The 16,322-nt window shown below is 57.5% G+C and overlaps 2 protein-coding genes across 27 annotated transcripts in view; both read right to left on the bottom strand.

Annotated features, from left to right (window-relative positions):
• The window catches only part of LOC115288523 (SLAM family member 9-like), a 132,760-nt gene extending 124,555 nt beyond the window's left edge, over positions 1 to 8,205 (bottom strand). For 7 of the 24 annotated variants that reach the window (XM_029935904.1, XM_029935915.1, XM_029935908.1 and 4 more), the window contains exons 1-3: positions 8,004 to 8,204; positions 1,919 to 2,311; positions 132 to 367 (exon numbers count right to left, since the gene is read on the bottom strand). In XM_029935904.1, the coding sequence (XP_029791764.1) occupies positions 132 to 367; positions 1,919 to 2,311; positions 8,004 to 8,076 (702 nt within the window). In that variant the 5' untranslated portion in view covers positions 8,077 to 8,204. Of the gene's footprint in view, positions 1 to 131; positions 368 to 1,918; positions 2,312 to 8,003 lie in introns of all 24 variants that reach the window. The other 17 variants (XM_029935902.1, XM_029935903.1, XM_029935912.1 and 14 more) reach the window with 10 other exon arrangements.
• LOC115288527 lies at positions 2,319 to 7,979 on the bottom strand. 3 transcript variants are annotated; one of them, XM_029935923.1, is made up of 3 exons: positions 5,446 to 7,979; positions 4,850 to 5,125; positions 2,319 to 4,673 (listed from the first exon to the last, which is right to left on the bottom strand). In XM_029935923.1, exons 2-3 carry the CDS (start codon positions 4,985 to 4,987, stop codon positions 3,879 to 3,881), a joined length of 933 nt encoding a protein of 310 aa, XP_029791783.1. In that variant the 5' UTR covers positions 4,988 to 5,125; positions 5,446 to 7,979; the 3' UTR covers positions 2,319 to 3,878. The 3 variants fall into 3 exon arrangements, with proteins under 3 accessions (XP_029791783.1, XP_029791784.1, XP_029791782.1); XM_029935924.1 differs by having other exon boundaries at positions 5,648 to 7,979; XM_029935922.1 differs by having other exon boundaries at positions 4,850 to 7,979.
• Positions 8,206 to 16,322: the final 8,117 nt, after the last annotated feature.

Below are 16,322 nucleotides of genomic sequence, written 5' to 3'. Positions count from 1 at the left end.
AGAACCTGGAACCCTCACCCAGGGGGACCTGAGCTCCGGAGGCCCCTCCCCTCAGGCAGGACGCACTCACCGTGGCCACAGACCTCCCCGAGGTCCCGGGTGGCACTTTCCTGGCCCACCGGGTTGCTGACCACACAGGTGACGCTGGAGCTGGGCCGGCTCAGGGGCAGGTGCAGAGCCAGGGTCCAGGGGATGGTGGTCGGGCCCGGGGCCCCCGTCTGCTCCAGCTCCCCGGGGAGGCCCTTGCTCTCCCAGGACACGTTCACGGCCCCCGTGGTTCCCGTGGGGTGGCACTCCAGGGTGACGTTGCACCAGTCTCGTGTGAGGGTCAGAGTCTCAGCATGGATTTGGGGACAGGACACAGGCTCTGGGGCAGGAGGGACAAGAGGACAGAGTGTCACCTGGTGGAGACCATCACACTCACGCTTTCTCATGTGGAATCTCACTGAGGCCCTGCCCCCTCCCCCTAAGGATGGTGCGTCCATTTTACAGACAAGACAGACTTGACCCAAATACACAGCAGGTGACTGTAAGGAAGGAGCCGCTGAGGGAAGCCCCGGGTGATCTCACTAGACTGAGCACGTCTAAAACTTTCCCCAAATTTATACCTTCTCGACCCCACCAGCCTGACAACCATTGATTCTAAGAAAGTGTGGGGTCTTTTATGAGACAGAGAAGGATTTGTCCGTTGTAGCGTGGGCCCTCCTCCTGCTCCTTGGGTGGCCAGGACCTCAAGGCCTGAGGTACAGAAAGCCACCTGGCAGCTCTGAGACCCCAGAGAACGGCCCCAGTCTCCAACAGGAGAGGTCCCTGGGGGGTACGCAGTGGGCCCCAGGAATGGCCACCCCAATTGCGGGTAGAATATGCACTGAACTTGCAGCCATATAGGAGACTAGTGACAAGAAGGCTGACAGTCCGTCTGGGAATCTCACGGACCCGAGGCTGCAGTCCCTGCTCTCCCCAGAGCAGGATGTCTCCCGACACCGAGGGGAGTCAGAGACAGAGACAGAGAGACGTGCTGACTGCGTTTCTGAGGAAGGGCCGCCCTGTGACCTTCTCCTGCGTCCCTGGAGGCTCAGAGCTGCACCGGGGGGTCTGGGAGTGAGGGTGGCCTCGGGCTGTGCTGAGAAGGAGGAGGGGACAGGCCGGGAGGACTCCACGTGGGTTGTGGATCGTGCCTGGTGACCAGTGTCCCCAAAGATGACCATGTGCTAACTCTCAGAGCCTGCAGGTGTCTTAGGATCCACGGCAAAAGTGAACTCATGCAAAGAACCAGCTGACCCGGAACTAGGGATGATCAGATGCTTGTACAGGCTGGTGGGATCACAAGGTCCTGACACATGGACAGAGGAGGAGAGTGGGGGGACGGAAGCAGGGCCAGGAGGATCAGCCCACCAGGACCGGCTTTGCAGGTGGAGGAAGAGACCACCAGCCAAGTACACGGCCACCACTACATGGTGGGACAGGAAGGACGTTGATCCTCCCCCGGAGCCTCCAGAAAGGACCTCAGCCCTGCGGACACCTGACTCTCATCGCGGTGGCCCCGGGTCTGACCCTGACCTACCACACAGGTGCACACGCGGTGGGGGCTGCGCTGAGACCCCTGGCGGTCCCATCTGTGACAACAGCAACAGCTGCCACCACACCAGTCACGGGAACGTGTCCCGTGAGCACAGGAAGGGTTCCGGCAAAACCCCATGTCCCCACATGTCCCTTCTCCTTCCTGAAGCCCCGAGGACCCGCCCCTCCTGGGAGTCTCAGCCCCGCCTCCACTCACTGTGACCACATGGCTTCTGATTTCAAGGGAGAAGTAGAGCCTGAGGTCTGGGGTCTGGAAGGGACCCTGCAAGTGGGCCATGGACACCCCCAGGGACCACAGAGGGGGTGCGTGTGTCCTGGGGGAGGGGCCACCACGTACCGTACACACTGAGGTGGAAATACTGGGAACTTTCTATCCCTGAGGTGAAGGAGGATCGAGTCTGGTACCACCCACTGTCCTCCAGGGTCAGCTTGTCCATCCTCAGGGTCGTCGTGTTGAGCACATGGACCCTCCTCTCCAACTTGTCCCGGGAGTTGACCCATTCTGGACCATCTACCCCAGGAGAGACACGCAGGAGGACCATGTAATTTGTCTTGTTTTTAACGGCCCAAGAGACCTTCTCCAGCTCGGCTTCAGGAGGGTCATCTGGTCGTCTGATCACATGAAACACCACAGAGCCTCCTTGAGTCCCCTTCAGGGAAATTCGGCTTCCAGAATCCTCCACGTCAGACCCATGGGCCCCAGGGCTCCTGACCACAGTGCTGAAGGCGCCTAGGGCAGTGGAGACAGAAAGTGTGAGTGTATGTCATGAAGAACAAGGAGAAAACCTTAGACCCACCGTGTTAATGAACCCACCCTGCAGACTCCCTGGGCTCTGGGGGATGGGGCAGAGCGTGAATCTGGAGCGATGCTGGGATCAGGTCCTGTCCCAGTGGGGTGTCCCCTTGAACAGGGTCCTGAATGCTGACCTGAGTGTCCTCACCGCCTAACGCTGAGCGTCTGGACGTGATGACATCACAGATGGAAAGCACTAGGCACGTTGCGGACAATGCCAAGTGCACCAGTGCAGGGGGAGCTTCCTCCGTGGGGCAAAGGGCCCAGCGCCCACCCCCCACGGGAGCCCCGGCCCTGCAGTGGGGGTCGCGCCCTGGGCTGTGCTCTGAGGGGCGGAGCTCAGCTGCAGTGATGGACGTAGCTCAGGGACAGCAGGTGTCTCAGGAGTGTGACTTCTGTGTCCCTCACACCCTGTCCCTCGCTGCTGGGACGAGCCCAGAGCCATGTAGGGGCTGTGCTGTGGGGATGCCCACAAGGCAGGGACTGGGGGCAGCCACGGGCTAACACCCGGGAAGAGGGGGCCTGAGTACAGCCCCAGAATATGCTCTCCCTCTGCAAGGGCAGGAGTGAGGGGGAACCACACCCTCCCCGTTGGCCTTGAGCTCCCTCAGCTCCACACAGACCTGGATTTCAGTCCGAGGGGCCGTGGGACTCAGCACCAGTGTGGCCGCCCCAGGTCCTGACCTGCACAGGCTGGGCGCCCACATGGTAAGTGTCAAGGACCTGGGTGATGGCAGAGGACGCAGCAGCAGGTGACAGGGACAGCGCTGTCGGAGGTGGTTCTGTCCCCTCCTAGGCAGGCCTGAGAAAGCCTCAGCCAGACTGCATGACAGGCCCTCACCAGTCCCCCCACCTCCGGTACAGGATGGGGCCCCGCCCCTGGCCCAGCACCCCCGAGCCGTCAGCCCACAGCCCCTCATCCTGTATCAGTGGGAGGCGGTCATAGCCTCTGCCTCAGGGTCACCAGGCGAGTGACTGGGATTCAGTCCTAAGCCTCCTGCCGGCCCCTCCTCTGTCCCTTCCCTCCAGAGGTCACAGTCCTCTGACCCCCAGTGCAGGACAAGGTCGGGTGCAGACACGTGCCCCGGGTGCAGGACCCACCCCGACCCGGCACAGACAAGGTGCACGGAGAAGGCAGGGGACACTGCAACCAGGTCCCTCTAAGCAAGTCAGGACATGAATGTCCCAGGTCCCCGTGTTACGACATGCCATCCCTCCCATCAGAAACTTGACACACACTTGACTTTAGACATTCAGGCCCCGGGACTGTGAGACAAGTTGATGTGTTTCAGCCTCCGGGTCTATGGAATCCTGTTCCCACAGCCCCAGAATCCAATGCAGGAGCTCAGGGCCGGGACCCAAGACCACGGATGCCGTGAGGGCTCCTGGGACCCAGGCCTGGGCTCATGGACAGCAGATCAGTAAGTCATGAGTTCAGGGATGAGACAGACCCAGGTTCAAGTTCCAGATCTGCCTTTCCTGGCTGAGCAGCCTTGGTGATTTGCTAAACTGTCTCAGCTGAGGTCCCATGTGTGAAACATGGGGACAAGAGGTGCGAGTGCAGGGGACCTGCAAGGATTACACACAACAACGCAGAGAGACCCCCAACTGCCTGCTCCGTTGCTCCTCCATCCCTGTTTCCAGGACCGCCGCCCCCGCATCTCCCGTCGGCTGCACCCCCTGCTGCTGCCCGGCCAACAGGGCAGGTCCGCGTCCCCCACGCACACGACCCCAGTCCCTGCGTGTCTGCTGCTCTGTCACAGTCGCAGAGGGAGCAATCCTCAGGACCTTCAGTGCCGGCAGCCTGCAGCGGACTGTCCCCTGGGAAGGAGGAGAAGCTGCGTCCCCGCCCCACGCGACTCTCCCTGCAGCAGGCTGTGAGCGGACCGCACACCCACGTAACGGAGGGCGACAGGGATCGACGCGCAGTCCGGCCCTGACCTGGATCCCGCGGTGCACTTCCCTCCACGGACATTGCGGTTCCAGGCCGTGCACGTCCCCTCAGAAGTACCCTGTGTGTCTCCACGTGCCCGACCGCGCACCCCACACGCTGCTCCCCCCCGCTCCCCTGCACGATCCGGCAGGGTCCACACTGCGTCCCCACACGTGGACGCGTCTCACGTCCCGGCTGCACACGGTCCCACGTGGGGCCCACGGTCTCTGCACGTGTGACGGGAGCTCCGCTGTGGTCTCGTCCCTGCAGACACTGTGGCACCGAGCAGCCTACGACCGGGGTCTCTGCACACACGGGTGTAGATGCGTCACGTGCGGACACGTGCATGTCGGGGTCGGTGCGCACCTGTTACACACAGACACGCTTACGGCACACTTGGAGACACACACGTCACACGGGGGCACATACGCCCCACGCTGACATACGCCCGTCACATACGGGGGCACAGACGTCACACGTGGGGGTGTCTACAGTGGATTGACCACTGGCTGGGTCCAGGAGACCAAGGCAGATACACCTACTTGGGATGGGCAGGCCCAGGGCCCTCCTGGGAGTGACAGTGGCTGCAGCTCTGCCCGTAAGGCTGGGAATTCCCCCCAACACACAGTGATCAAACGTTCTGCCTTCTGCCAAACTGATGAGGGAACGTTATCTCCCATGATCTGTTAATGAGCGTCTCTGGGTCAGGAAGCTGGTGGTCCTGGCCCATTACTGCTGTCACCTCCCTTTCTGTGGGCTGCGAGCTGTCGGCTTGCATCCTTGGCTTGTTGTGGCCCCTTAGTTTATAGGAGCCGCACCTGTTGTAAGAACATTAGTCTGTTTTCTAACACAGATTGTGTAACTCCTTTCCAATTTGCACATCGCCTCTGTCCATGGACACTTGGCCCTGCCATTATCCTCAGGAAGTAGGATTTATTCTCATTTATTTTTAGGGCTTTTTGGTGCTCCCCTGGACAACGGTGCTAGGATTTCAGAAGCTGAGAGCTTTCCCTTCCCGGGAGCTGCTCTCATTCCGTCCATGCTTCTCTTGACCCAGCACAGCTGGGGTCGCCCCCAACTTCCAGGTCCCAGGACGGAGCCCAGCTCTCCCCACCAGCTGCCTCTTTGGGGTCTCTACCTGGGATCAGGGGTGGGTCTTGGAGACAGACACCCAGGCTGTGACCTCACAGGCAGCCACGGGAGCCAGAGTCGGCTGGGGGATGGCTGTGCCCACAGCAGCTGGTTCCATGGTCCGTGTCAAGTCTACCTCAGCAGTGACTAGCGCACCTGTGCAGTGGGGGGGAGGGGTCCTCGAGATGAGGGGGGTGGCACCCACTTACCCCAGGGTTGGGCTGAGAACAATTGATAATATGGTCTCTACATGGTGTGGGCGTTTCCCCCTCTCTCCAGCAGGTTCCTCCAGGCGGTGACAGTACTGTGTGCCCATCACAGCAGCACACGGTGACGCAGCTGACTGAAGCAGAGGGGGGTGGGGGCCCCCCTCCACGGCTCCCCAAGAGTCAGAGCTCAGGGTGTGTGTGTTTATTCAGCAGCCGCAAACACAGCACATGCAGGTAAGTGCACCTGGAGTCTCCTGAGGGCCAGGAAGGGGAGCACTCTGACTCTCTCTGCCTGGGCCCTCACCCCTGCTGGCTCCCTCAGGGAAGCGTGGGCCAAATAAAGTATCCAGTGAGACCCAAGGTCAGCACCCGCCAACACAGTCAGGGCTGAGCTAAGGTGGAAACAGGCAGCGTTTGGTGCAACTGCCGTGAAGTCAGGGAAAGTCCTTGTTCCATCCGGGTTGGGGTGTGGGGGTGCGGACTGTGCACTGGGCTCCCGGAGGGACAAGATTCAGCCCCTAGTGCGGATCCCTCCCACGGGCTGTTCCCCTGCAATTCTGACCCAATAGTGAGTGTCTCAGTCCCCCAGGCTGGGTGGAGAGGGCCCAGTGCCCGGGGAGCAGGGAGCAGGAGGGTGGCCTCTCCTAGGGGACACGGGCGGAGATGCACAGCTGTGGCCAGGCCGGAGGTTAGTGGCTTCTTGTCGGCTCAGGCTGTGGCTTGTGTTCTCAGCCTGCAGTGTAGACCAAGTGTGCAAACCCTGGGGAAGGGCTGCTGTCCTTTACATGTGCTCTTGGAGACCCTGCTCAGGAGCAGAGACACAGAGCATAGACCTTGGAACCCAGGGACAGTGTCATCCAGGTGGAGGCAGCCGGTGCCAGATGTCAGAGCTGGGAGGGCCTTGGAGGGGAACTTTCACAGAGCAGGGGGTCTGTCCAGGGTAAACCTATCCTGGGTCATGGAAGACAGAGCCAGGCCTGGAGACAGTCCCTCCCTCAGCCTAGGGCTTTCCCTGCAGGAGCTGCCTGCAGCCCTCCCCCTGCTCTGCCCTACCCTGCCCTACACAGGGGCTCTCCCTGCAGACCTGCTGTCTGCTCAGCGGGTCCCAGCACTTCTGGGCTCTCCTGCCCCAGCTCATCCCCTGGGAAAGGGACCCAAGTACCTGTTGGGCTTTGGCAGGACAGGGCCCCGGGCACCTGCTGGGAAGAGGGAAGCAGGCAGGGGGGAGGCTCAGCCTGCAGGCTGTAGGGGAGAGGCTGCCCCCCAGGCTGGATGGTGAGCCTGGGCTCCAGGGGCGGGAAGCAGACTCAGGGGGAGGAAGGAGTGAGAGTTCGCAGAGCAGCAGAAGGGGCTAAGCCCCGAAAGGAGGGACAGAAGGACAGAAGAACAGACGGCCGGGGCCCAGGGGGCTGTGATCCAGAGTCAGGATGTAAAGAAGAGAAACTTTAACATTCAAGTTTCAACATAAAACTTTCCGTTTCTGCCATTTCTCCTTCCTTCCTCCTTGTTTCTTCCTTTTTTCCTTCTTTCTTTGCTACATAATCTTTCAACCCACATGTTGATGGTGAAACTCTACGTAATTTCACATATTTCTCCAGTTAATTAAAAAGGAAAGAAAGAGAAAGCCTACATTTCGTTGCTGAGAAAATCACTGGGTAAGAGGGGTATCCATCCTTGCAAACTCATTATCCAGTGACAAACGTCCTGTTTCCAGAGGCCCCGGGTCCGGGAGTTTCCTAGAACCCCTGCCCCGCCCTCAGGGAGCCTGGGGCTCGCAAGCAAAACAGGACAGGAAACAAAGTTTCCTAGGCTGCCCGGGAATTCATAGTCTGAGACCGCAGTGTTCTCCATGGTTTGTATTTCATCTGTACATGAACTCAGATGGTCTCATGGGAAGGAATAACAGGAATGTCTGGGTTTCGTTGGGACAGTCTTTTCTTTCAGTTCCCTTTTGGGGGACCTGCTGCTTCCCTTCCTGCCACCCCGTCCCTCCTCCCAGGGCCTGTGAGCGCCCTCTGTTCCATCCACACCCTTCCAGCAAGTGGACACAGATGCCATCGAATCCTGGGAGTCTCCTATCCTTCCTGGTAGGAGGAATTCAGTGTGTTCCGGGCCCCAGAGGTCCGAGTGGGGTCCTCCCGCCCCCACAAGGCCTCTGGGCCGCCCCATTTTACCCACAAGGCTGCAGAGGCTGGGCGGCCCCCTGTGCAGGGCAGCTCTGTCTTGGAGCCAAAGACCCTGCATGTGTCACATGACAGTGGTGGTGTGTCGGGTCCTGCCCCACAGACATCAGACCCACAGGAGCCCCCTCCCTGCCCCGCACAGTGGCCTCCCCCCCAGGACCCGGGCCACTCACTGAGGAGGAGGCTGGTGAATCCCAGGAGCCAGGGGGCCCAGCACCGGCGGGGGGCCTCTGGGCGGGCTCCCATCACAGGCTGCCTCCCTCCAGGCTTGCTCGGGCTTCCTCCGCTGCGGACGAAACATCCAGAAGGCAGAGGCAAGAGAGGAGAAATGCTTTACTCAGCACAGCTGTTAGGCTCTGCCCGCCCCTGGGGCAGAGCTAACTGTCTCGGACAAGCTGGCTTCTGCAGAGAAAGCCAATCAGAAGCTTCCCCTTACCTCCCCCCTGCGCTGGGACTCAGGGATGACCACAGATGAACACGCCCTCCATGAGCCTCCGGGTGGGAGAGGCCCTGGTGATCTCAGCTCCCCAGTCGACCCCTGTGGGACCCCTTTCCTGTGCCCCTCTCTTTACACTCTGCGCAGGAGCCCCGCTCCCCAGGGCCCGCCGATGGCTGGGTGCAGAGTCACACCAACCACTGTTCCATGGACATGGGCCCCCCCAGCTCTGGGCCTGTCCTTTGTCTCACACCATTAAATAAATCAAATTTCTTTTCTGATTTTAACCTCACTTCAACTTGCGGGGATCTAAGGAAGATACTTTGAGCACAAACAAAGCCCTTTTTTTAAAAATGATTAGTTTTATTTATTATTATTATTATTTAATGTTTTATTTATTTTTGAGAGAGAGAGACACACACACACACATCAGCAGGGGAGGGTCAGAGAGAGAGGGAGACATAGAATCTGAAGACAGGCTCCAGGCTCTGAGCTGTCAGCACAGAGCCCAACGTGGGGATCAAACCCATGAACCGCGAGATCATGACTTGAGTCAAAGTTGGAAGCTCACCAGACTGAGCCATCTAGGTGCCCCACAAAGCGATTTGTAGGAAGAGTCAACCCCCTACCTCACCTCCAAACAAATACGGGCATTTCCCTATTGCTGCCCCCGGGCTCTCTGGGCACCCAGACCCGGCCCTGCCCCCCCCACAGGCCCAGCCCCCCTACAAGGCAGCACCCCCTCCAGCACATCCCCCCCAGGGCACAGCCAGCCCTGCACCCGCTCTCAGGCACAGGCCCGGGGCAGGGAGGCGCTCCTCTGACCTCAGGCTCTGCTGCCCCAGAGTCACGGCCACCTGCTGAGGGTCAGGCTCTTCTCCCCAGATGGGTCCCCATGACCTCTGAGGATCATGTCTCCCGTGGACCCAGGGGAACATCACCATAACTACCCCCCAGCGGTGCCCTTTCCCTGCTCACTGAGGCTCCCCCTCAGCTGCTCAGACCCTGGGATCCTGAGGCAGGACCCCCAGGGGGAGCGGGGACATGCCCTGAAGGGAGTCAGCCTGCTGGCTGGTGAATCCACCTTGTGGAGGTGAAAGCCCATCCTCAGGGTGCATGGCCATCAGAGTCACTCAGCAGGTCAGGAGCAGGGTCTGGATATCCGACCATGACCTCTGAGAAATCCATCGTCCAGCTCCGGTCCCGTCCACCTTGTGGCCTCCAGTGGGTCCCCGTCTCCACCCTGCCCCCCCCACCTGCTCAGACGAGAGAGCATCAGCTCTGCCTTCCCCCCCACCCCCCTCTCCCATCCAGTACTGGGTATGGTCCCTCAGGAGGCTCAGTCCCGGAGCCTCATGGGGAGAAACTCTGGATGGAGCTGCAGGGGGGTGGGGAGCATGGCGGCCACGCCCCTGTCCCCGTCCCTGCAGCCCTGGGGAGCTCCCTCAGGGGAGGGGTGTTTGCTTGTGAAACCAGTGGTGGGGGTGGGGCCCAGGGCCCAGGACGGAGCCCCCAGCAGCTGCAGGTCAGGGACACCGGAGGGGCGGTCACCACGCGCTCCAGGCTGGCTCCACTCCTGGGACGTTTTCAACCTCCAGACATGGATCTCAGTCACCTCCTTCCGTCCTGGGCAGCAAGAGCTGATGTCACCCTGCACAGTGTGTCTAAGTTTCTGTGGTTCACAGGCACTGTCCCTGTGAGAAGCCATTTCACAGATGGGGAAAGTCAAAGCCCATGAGTCTGGAAGCCGGATGAGCCCACGGTCTGGAAGCCGATGTGGCAGGGCCAGGCCCACATCTCAGGTTCCGGGGCACTGATCTTTCCAGAGCCACATCCCTCCTGACCTTGAGAAGCCTCGCTGGCGGTGGAGGGAGACCAGCCCTGCCCACACGGCCTCTCTCCTTTCTCACACCCCCAGGCAGAGGAAACAGGCCTGTGGTCACACCTCTGCAGGCTCTGAGGTCCACAGAGGCCCTTGCTGACCGCAGCCTCCCCCTGCACTGCCTGCGTCACACACAGGCCAGCGCCTCTGGCCCTGCTCAGGGTGGGGCTTGCTCTCCCTGACTTGGTCACTTCCCGAAATGTTCCAACCAGGAAGCAGCTAACCTAGTCCCTCACCCTGAGCCCCAGAATGGCCCTGGGCAGCACGGCTTCTGTGCTGACCCGGGGGCTTCGGGCTGGAAACCCTCCTGGATGAGCCAGGGACACAGTCAGCTGCCCAGAGAGTGGCTTGAGGACCAGACCCAGTGACCATCTCTTCTGTCCCTCATTCCCTGCACGTCCTGGGACACATGGCTCAATGCACCTGCGCCAGCCAGCTCTCAACACAGAGGGATTTGGAGACAGTCAGGGGTGGCTGGGCGGGTCACTGGGCCCGTGCGGGGCAGTGAGGTCACCAGGGCCCCAGGGAGCCTCGATTTTCTCCAGAAGGCCCGTCTCCAGGAGATCTCCTGCGTCAGGGAGGTGTTGGCTGTGGTCCTGGAGCAGATTCCCAGCAGCCCCCTGTCCTGACTCTCCATTTTCCCCTCTTCCCTCCCTGTACTTCCCTCTGCCTCCACTTCCCAGGTTCACAGTCCTCAGTCTCTGTGTTTGAAGAAATGTCCCAGGAGCTTCAGCATTGCTCTGCCTCTGAAACACAGACTAACGGTGTCCCATGTGCCTGTTTGGAATCACCTGCTGGTCGCGGCAGCCCTGTCCCGTTGGGCAGGGTCCTGGTGAAGACTCGGGCTGGCACCCAGAGCCGGGCTCCCCTGGGCAGGCCTCGTCCTGTTCCTGGAAGGGATCGTGAGCAAGCCGCCCAGGAGGGGAGCTGTGTGGAGGGCAGAGAGGGGGAGGCTGGCACAGCTCTGACCCTGGGGACTGGGGTGGGGGGAGGGCCTGGCCTCCTGGGGAAGGAGGTGGGTGGAGGAGGCTGGGAAGCAGGTCCCTCTGCAGAGTAGCAGACAAAAGTAATTCGGGAAGAATGCAGGTGATTTGACGGAAGAGCCAACTTCTTTAACCCACTGACATTCACAGAACAAGACATCCGATGGCCACAGGGCACATGGCTTCCAAGGGCATGTGTAAAATGCTCATTGGTACTGACCGTACTCTCAGCCATAAAACAAGCTGGAATAGTTTTAGAAATATTGAAACATCACAGAGGTGGTTTTTGACCACAAGATTAAGTTTAAAGTCAAAAAATGTAAAACATCTTTTTTTAGTGTTTATTTGTTTTTGAGAGAGAGAGAGCACGCATGTGCAGAGGAGGGGCAGAGAGAGAAAGGGAGACACAGAATCGGAAGCAGCTCCAGGCTCAGTGCTGTCAGCGCAGAGCCTGAGGAGGGGCTGGAACTCACAAACTGGAGATCGTGACCTGGGCTGAAGTTGGACACTTAACTGACTGAGCTGCTCAGGCGCCCCTAAAACATTATTTTAAAGCCCCCGCATATCTGGAAATCAGACAACACACTTTAAACAACACACTTTGACCTCTGAGGTCAAAGAAGGAATCACCAAGGAAGTTGGGAAGGATTTTTGAAGTAAGGAATGATAAAAACACAATGTATTTAATTTTACTTTTAATATAAAACTTTTGGGATGTAGCTAAAACAGGAAAGCATTACATGTTGATTTAAGAAAGAGAGAAAGTTCTCAATCATTTATGCTTCTATCTTAAAAAAATTCTTTTTAATGTTTATTTATTTTTTAGAGAGAGAGACAGAATGTGAACAGGGGAGGGACAGAGAGAAGGAGACACAGAACTCGAAGCAGGTTCCAGCCTCCATGCTGTCAGCACAGAATCCAATGCGGGGCTCGAATTCACCAACTGTGAGATCATGTCTGGAGGTGAAGTCAGATGTTGAGCCCACTGAGCCATGCAGGCACCTCTAAGATTGAAAAACAAAAGCAGAATAGATCCAAACTAAGCAGAATAAGGAAAACAATACAGAAAAGAGCAGAAGTCAAGGAAATAAAAAGTAGAAAATATAATAGAGAAAAAAAATCTGCAACTCAAACACTGATTCTTAAAGTCATAAGAGAATCTGTTCAACATCTATCTAACTAATAAGGAAAAGTAGACAGAGGACACAAACTATCAACATCTGAAGGTAGGGAACATTGTTACAGATTGTAACACGTCAGAGTAACAATAAGGAAATATCACAACCAACTTTATCAATAAGTTGGATGAATGGTGAAACACAAATCCCTCAAAAACACGAATTACCAAAGCTTACAGAACTTGCACGGCCCTCTCTCTGTTAAAGAAGCTAAATCTATGTTTGAGAATCTTCACACAAAGAAAATTCTAGGCCCACGTGGCTTCGGTGGGGAAATCTGCCCAACGCTAAAGGCAGAAATAACACCAGTGCTACAAAAAGTGCCTTTGGAAAATAGAGAGGAGAAGAAACACTCTCTAAGTCAGAGCAGAAAGCTAGGTAGTGGCCCTCAGATACCAAACCAAGGCGATGCGAGAGAAGGAAGTAGTGGGCGAGCATCCTCATGAACAGACACCAACTTCCTCATCAGAAGATCAGCACATCGGGGCCTGCACTATATAAAGACGATGCTGCCTTTTGACCAGTGGCGTTCAGGCCACGAAGGCAGGATTGGTTTCACATCCGAAGTCACACAGTGACATGCGCTGTGTTACCCCGACCGCCTCGATACTCAGAAAGAGGATTTGACAAAATACTGTGTATGGGATAGACTCCAGGAAACTAGGAACACTAGAAATCTACCTCAGTCTCAGGTCACGATGGGGAAAGGCGTCACGATCAGGGAAGACACTGAGCTAGAAAATTTGCAAACCGTATGTCTGACACAGGCCTTGCATGGAGCACCTGCGTGGGAGTCTTAGGTAAGATGCGGCGGGATGAACAGCCTCTAGAACACGAGCAGGGGAGTCGAACAGACACTTCACCAGAGGACAGACCGACAGTGAGGAAGCCCATGAACTGTGCAAGGGTGCTGACCATCGTCAGTCACGAGGGAAATGCGAACTGGGGTCGAAGGAGATAGCAGTGCACAAGGCCACCAGGGCCAGCATGACAGGTGTGGGAGAGCAGGTGCAGCCGCCTGAAGTCATTTTTTTTTATGTTTATTGATTTTTGACAGAGAGACAGAGATTGAGCAGGGGAGGGGCAGAGAGAGAGGGAGACAGAATCTGAAGCAGGCTCCAGCCTCCTAGCTGTCTGCACAGAGGTCTACGCAGGGCTCAAACTCACAAGCTGTAAGATCATGACCTGAGCAAAAGTCGGACAATTAACCAAGAGAGCCTTCCAGGCACGCCAGTCTCTTATACTTTCAAACGTGAATTGGCTGTATGAGCCAGAAAATCTCACACTTGGTTGTCGACTCCAAAGTCCTATTCCAGAAGAAATGAACACCAAGGCTGAGACCAGGGGAGGCAGGATAGGTCCCCAGGGAGGGAAGTTTCCCCCACCCCGGGCCACTCTTGTAGGACCCGAGAGTGAGTGTCTCCTCAAATCTTGTCCCCGATGCCTTTCCCTGTCTCACTCTGGTCCCAGGCCGGAGCGAACGTGCCCGCACGGAGACATGCGTCTCCCCAGTGTCTGCTGTGTCTGTGACAGCCCGAGCCTGGCAGCAGCTCAGACGTCCATGGTGGGGGATGGGCAGTCACGCCATGGGCCTTCGGACCTGGCAGCCCTACTCAGCGTCCGGAGCCGCGAGCTGCGAACGTGCAGGAAGGACATGAACGCGCGAAATGAGTCAGACACAGAACATTACAGACCGAATGACTCCACTTCCATGAATTTCTAGAAAAGACCAAAGTACAGTGTCAGAAAACAGATCAGCGTGGGTGGCCTGAATCCGGGGGCATCCAGAGGGAAGGGGACGGATTGACAACGGGTCAGTGATGGCGATGTTCCTGTCTGCGTTGTTTCCCAGAGGAAGAAAACCTAACTTTCCTACAACTCTGTATCAGACTCATTTAGGTTTTTACTTCTTGGGTTGGAGGGGGCCGTTTGGTCTGCCATGTGCCTCAAGATATGACTGCGTCCGGGTGGCTCCGTCAGTTAGGCGTCCGAATCATGATCTCACGGTTTGTGAGTTCGAGCCCTGAGTGGGGCTCTGCACTGACCGTGTGGAGCCTGCTTGGGATCCTCTTGCTTCCTCTCTGCCCCTCCCCCCCTTGCATGTGCTCGCTCTCTCTCTCTCAATATAAATAAAATAAAATAAATCTTTAAAACGATATAATGAGTAAACCTGTGTCTCCCCTCTGGTAGAGTCTGCCTTTCAGAACCGCGTGGTTGGGCCGGATGTGGAGGTCTGTGGCTACACAACAGGTGGGTGTAGACAGGAGACTGTGGGCCGCGAGCTCCGTTTGTGGATTTGCTCTGAACTTGTGAGGAGCACTTGACCCTGAGGTCGTGGCCTGGGCTTATGCGTTGGTTCCATTCCATGGTGACACTAACGCCCTTATTTGCGTGTGAGTGTGCGTGTGTTTGTGTGAGTGTGTGTGTGTGTGAGAGAGAGAGTGTGTGTGCGTATGTGCGTGTGTGCGTGTGTGAGTGTGCGCGTGTGTGAGTGTGCATGTGTGTGAGTGTGTGTATGTGAGTGTGCATGTGTGTGAGAGAGAGTGTGTGTGCGTGTGTGAGTGTGCATGTGTGTGAGTGTGTGTGCGTGTGTAAGTGTGTGCGTGTGTGAGAGAGTGTGTGCGTGTGTGCGTGTGTGAGTGTGCATGTGTGTGAGTGTGTGTATGTGCGTGCGTGTGTGTGAGTGTGCGTGTGTGTGTGTGAGTGCGTGTGTGTGTTCGGTTTGCGCGGCACCGGGGTGGCCAGCATCACGGAACTACTCTCTCTGGGAGCAAAGCCTGGAGAAAGCAACACGCTGGCAAGCGCTGCTGTTTGGCAAACCCTCGGGGAGGGATTGTTGGCTGAGGATGAGGAGCTTTGCACAGGTTACAAAGGGTTTTGGTCTTTGTTTTGTTGTTGTTGTATCTTACGGGGACTTCCAGAAGACCACGTTACGTGCACTGGAATGAGATGCTCCCCGGTGTCTGGACGGAGCACAGAGGCCCCAGCACAGCGGCACGAATGTTGACTTCACAACCGTTTCCAGCAGATGCCGGGCCGCGTCCTCACGTGTCTTGTGTGCGGAAGCTCCGTGGGAGGGGATGTGGGAGCCCAGGTGAGCTGGGGGGGGGGGTCCGCACGTTCTACTGTAATTTCAGAGGCTGGTGCCCGTGTGGATCGCCGGCTCCCGTGTGTCGCCCAGCGAAGGCCCCTCTCAGGCCCTGCCCCGTGAGGCCCGGAGCTGGGCTTGCGGAGCTGCGCTGAGCGGAGCCCGAGCTGGGAGGGGAACCCACACGCTTGGCCTCACAGGCGACACCGGCTGCAGCGGCTCACGGCTCTGGGGTCAGTGGCCTCTGACGCAAAGCCGGTGGTGGGGGCTGTGGTGGGGGCCCTGGGTCTGCGAGGGCCTCTGGGGCAGGAGCGAAACAGCTGCCCCTCTGGCCCCCCCCCAGCTCGAGGAGGCGCAGGGGGATGGAGGGGACCCCTGCTCGCCCGGGACCACGAGATCGCATTGCTGCCGAGGATGAGGAAGTTATTAACAGTAACTGCAGCGGCCAGTATTTATATAGCTCAAAGGTCATGAGCATTCTAATGAGTCAGTACTGCAGGGGGTATGAAAATGGGGTAGGAGTGAATTGGATAGTGAGGTTATATTCTTCCATTTACTGGGTCGTCAAAAGAATGGGTTGATGATTTAAAATGAGTCAACTTTTACTTTTATTTTTTTAATTAAAAAACATTTTTAATTTTAAAAAAAAGTTTTATTTATTCTTGAGAGAGAGAGAGAGACAGAGAATGAGCAGTGGAGGGGCAGAAAGAGAGAGAGAGAGAGTGAGCGGTGGAGGCACAGAGAGAGAGAGAGAGAGAGAGAGAGAGATGCACAGAATCCGAAGCAGGCTCCAGGCTCGGCACTGTCAGCATGAAGCCCGATGTGGGGCTCAGACTCCCAAACCGTGAGACCGTGACCTGCTCCGAAGTCAGATGCCTAACCAACTGAGCCACCAAAACACATTTTTAAAAGTCGGTTTCACACC

The sequence above is a fragment of the Suricata suricatta genome, chromosome 3 (assembly GCF_006229205.1).
Source record: "Suricata suricatta isolate VVHF042 chromosome 3, meerkat_22Aug2017_6uvM2_HiC, whole genome shotgun sequence".
In the NCBI taxonomy this organism is placed as follows: Eukaryota; Metazoa; Chordata; class Mammalia; order Carnivora; family Herpestidae; genus Suricata; species Suricata suricatta.
The sequence above is the reverse complement of the archived record's forward strand: the minus strand, read 5'-3'. Positions and strand labels throughout refer to the sequence as shown.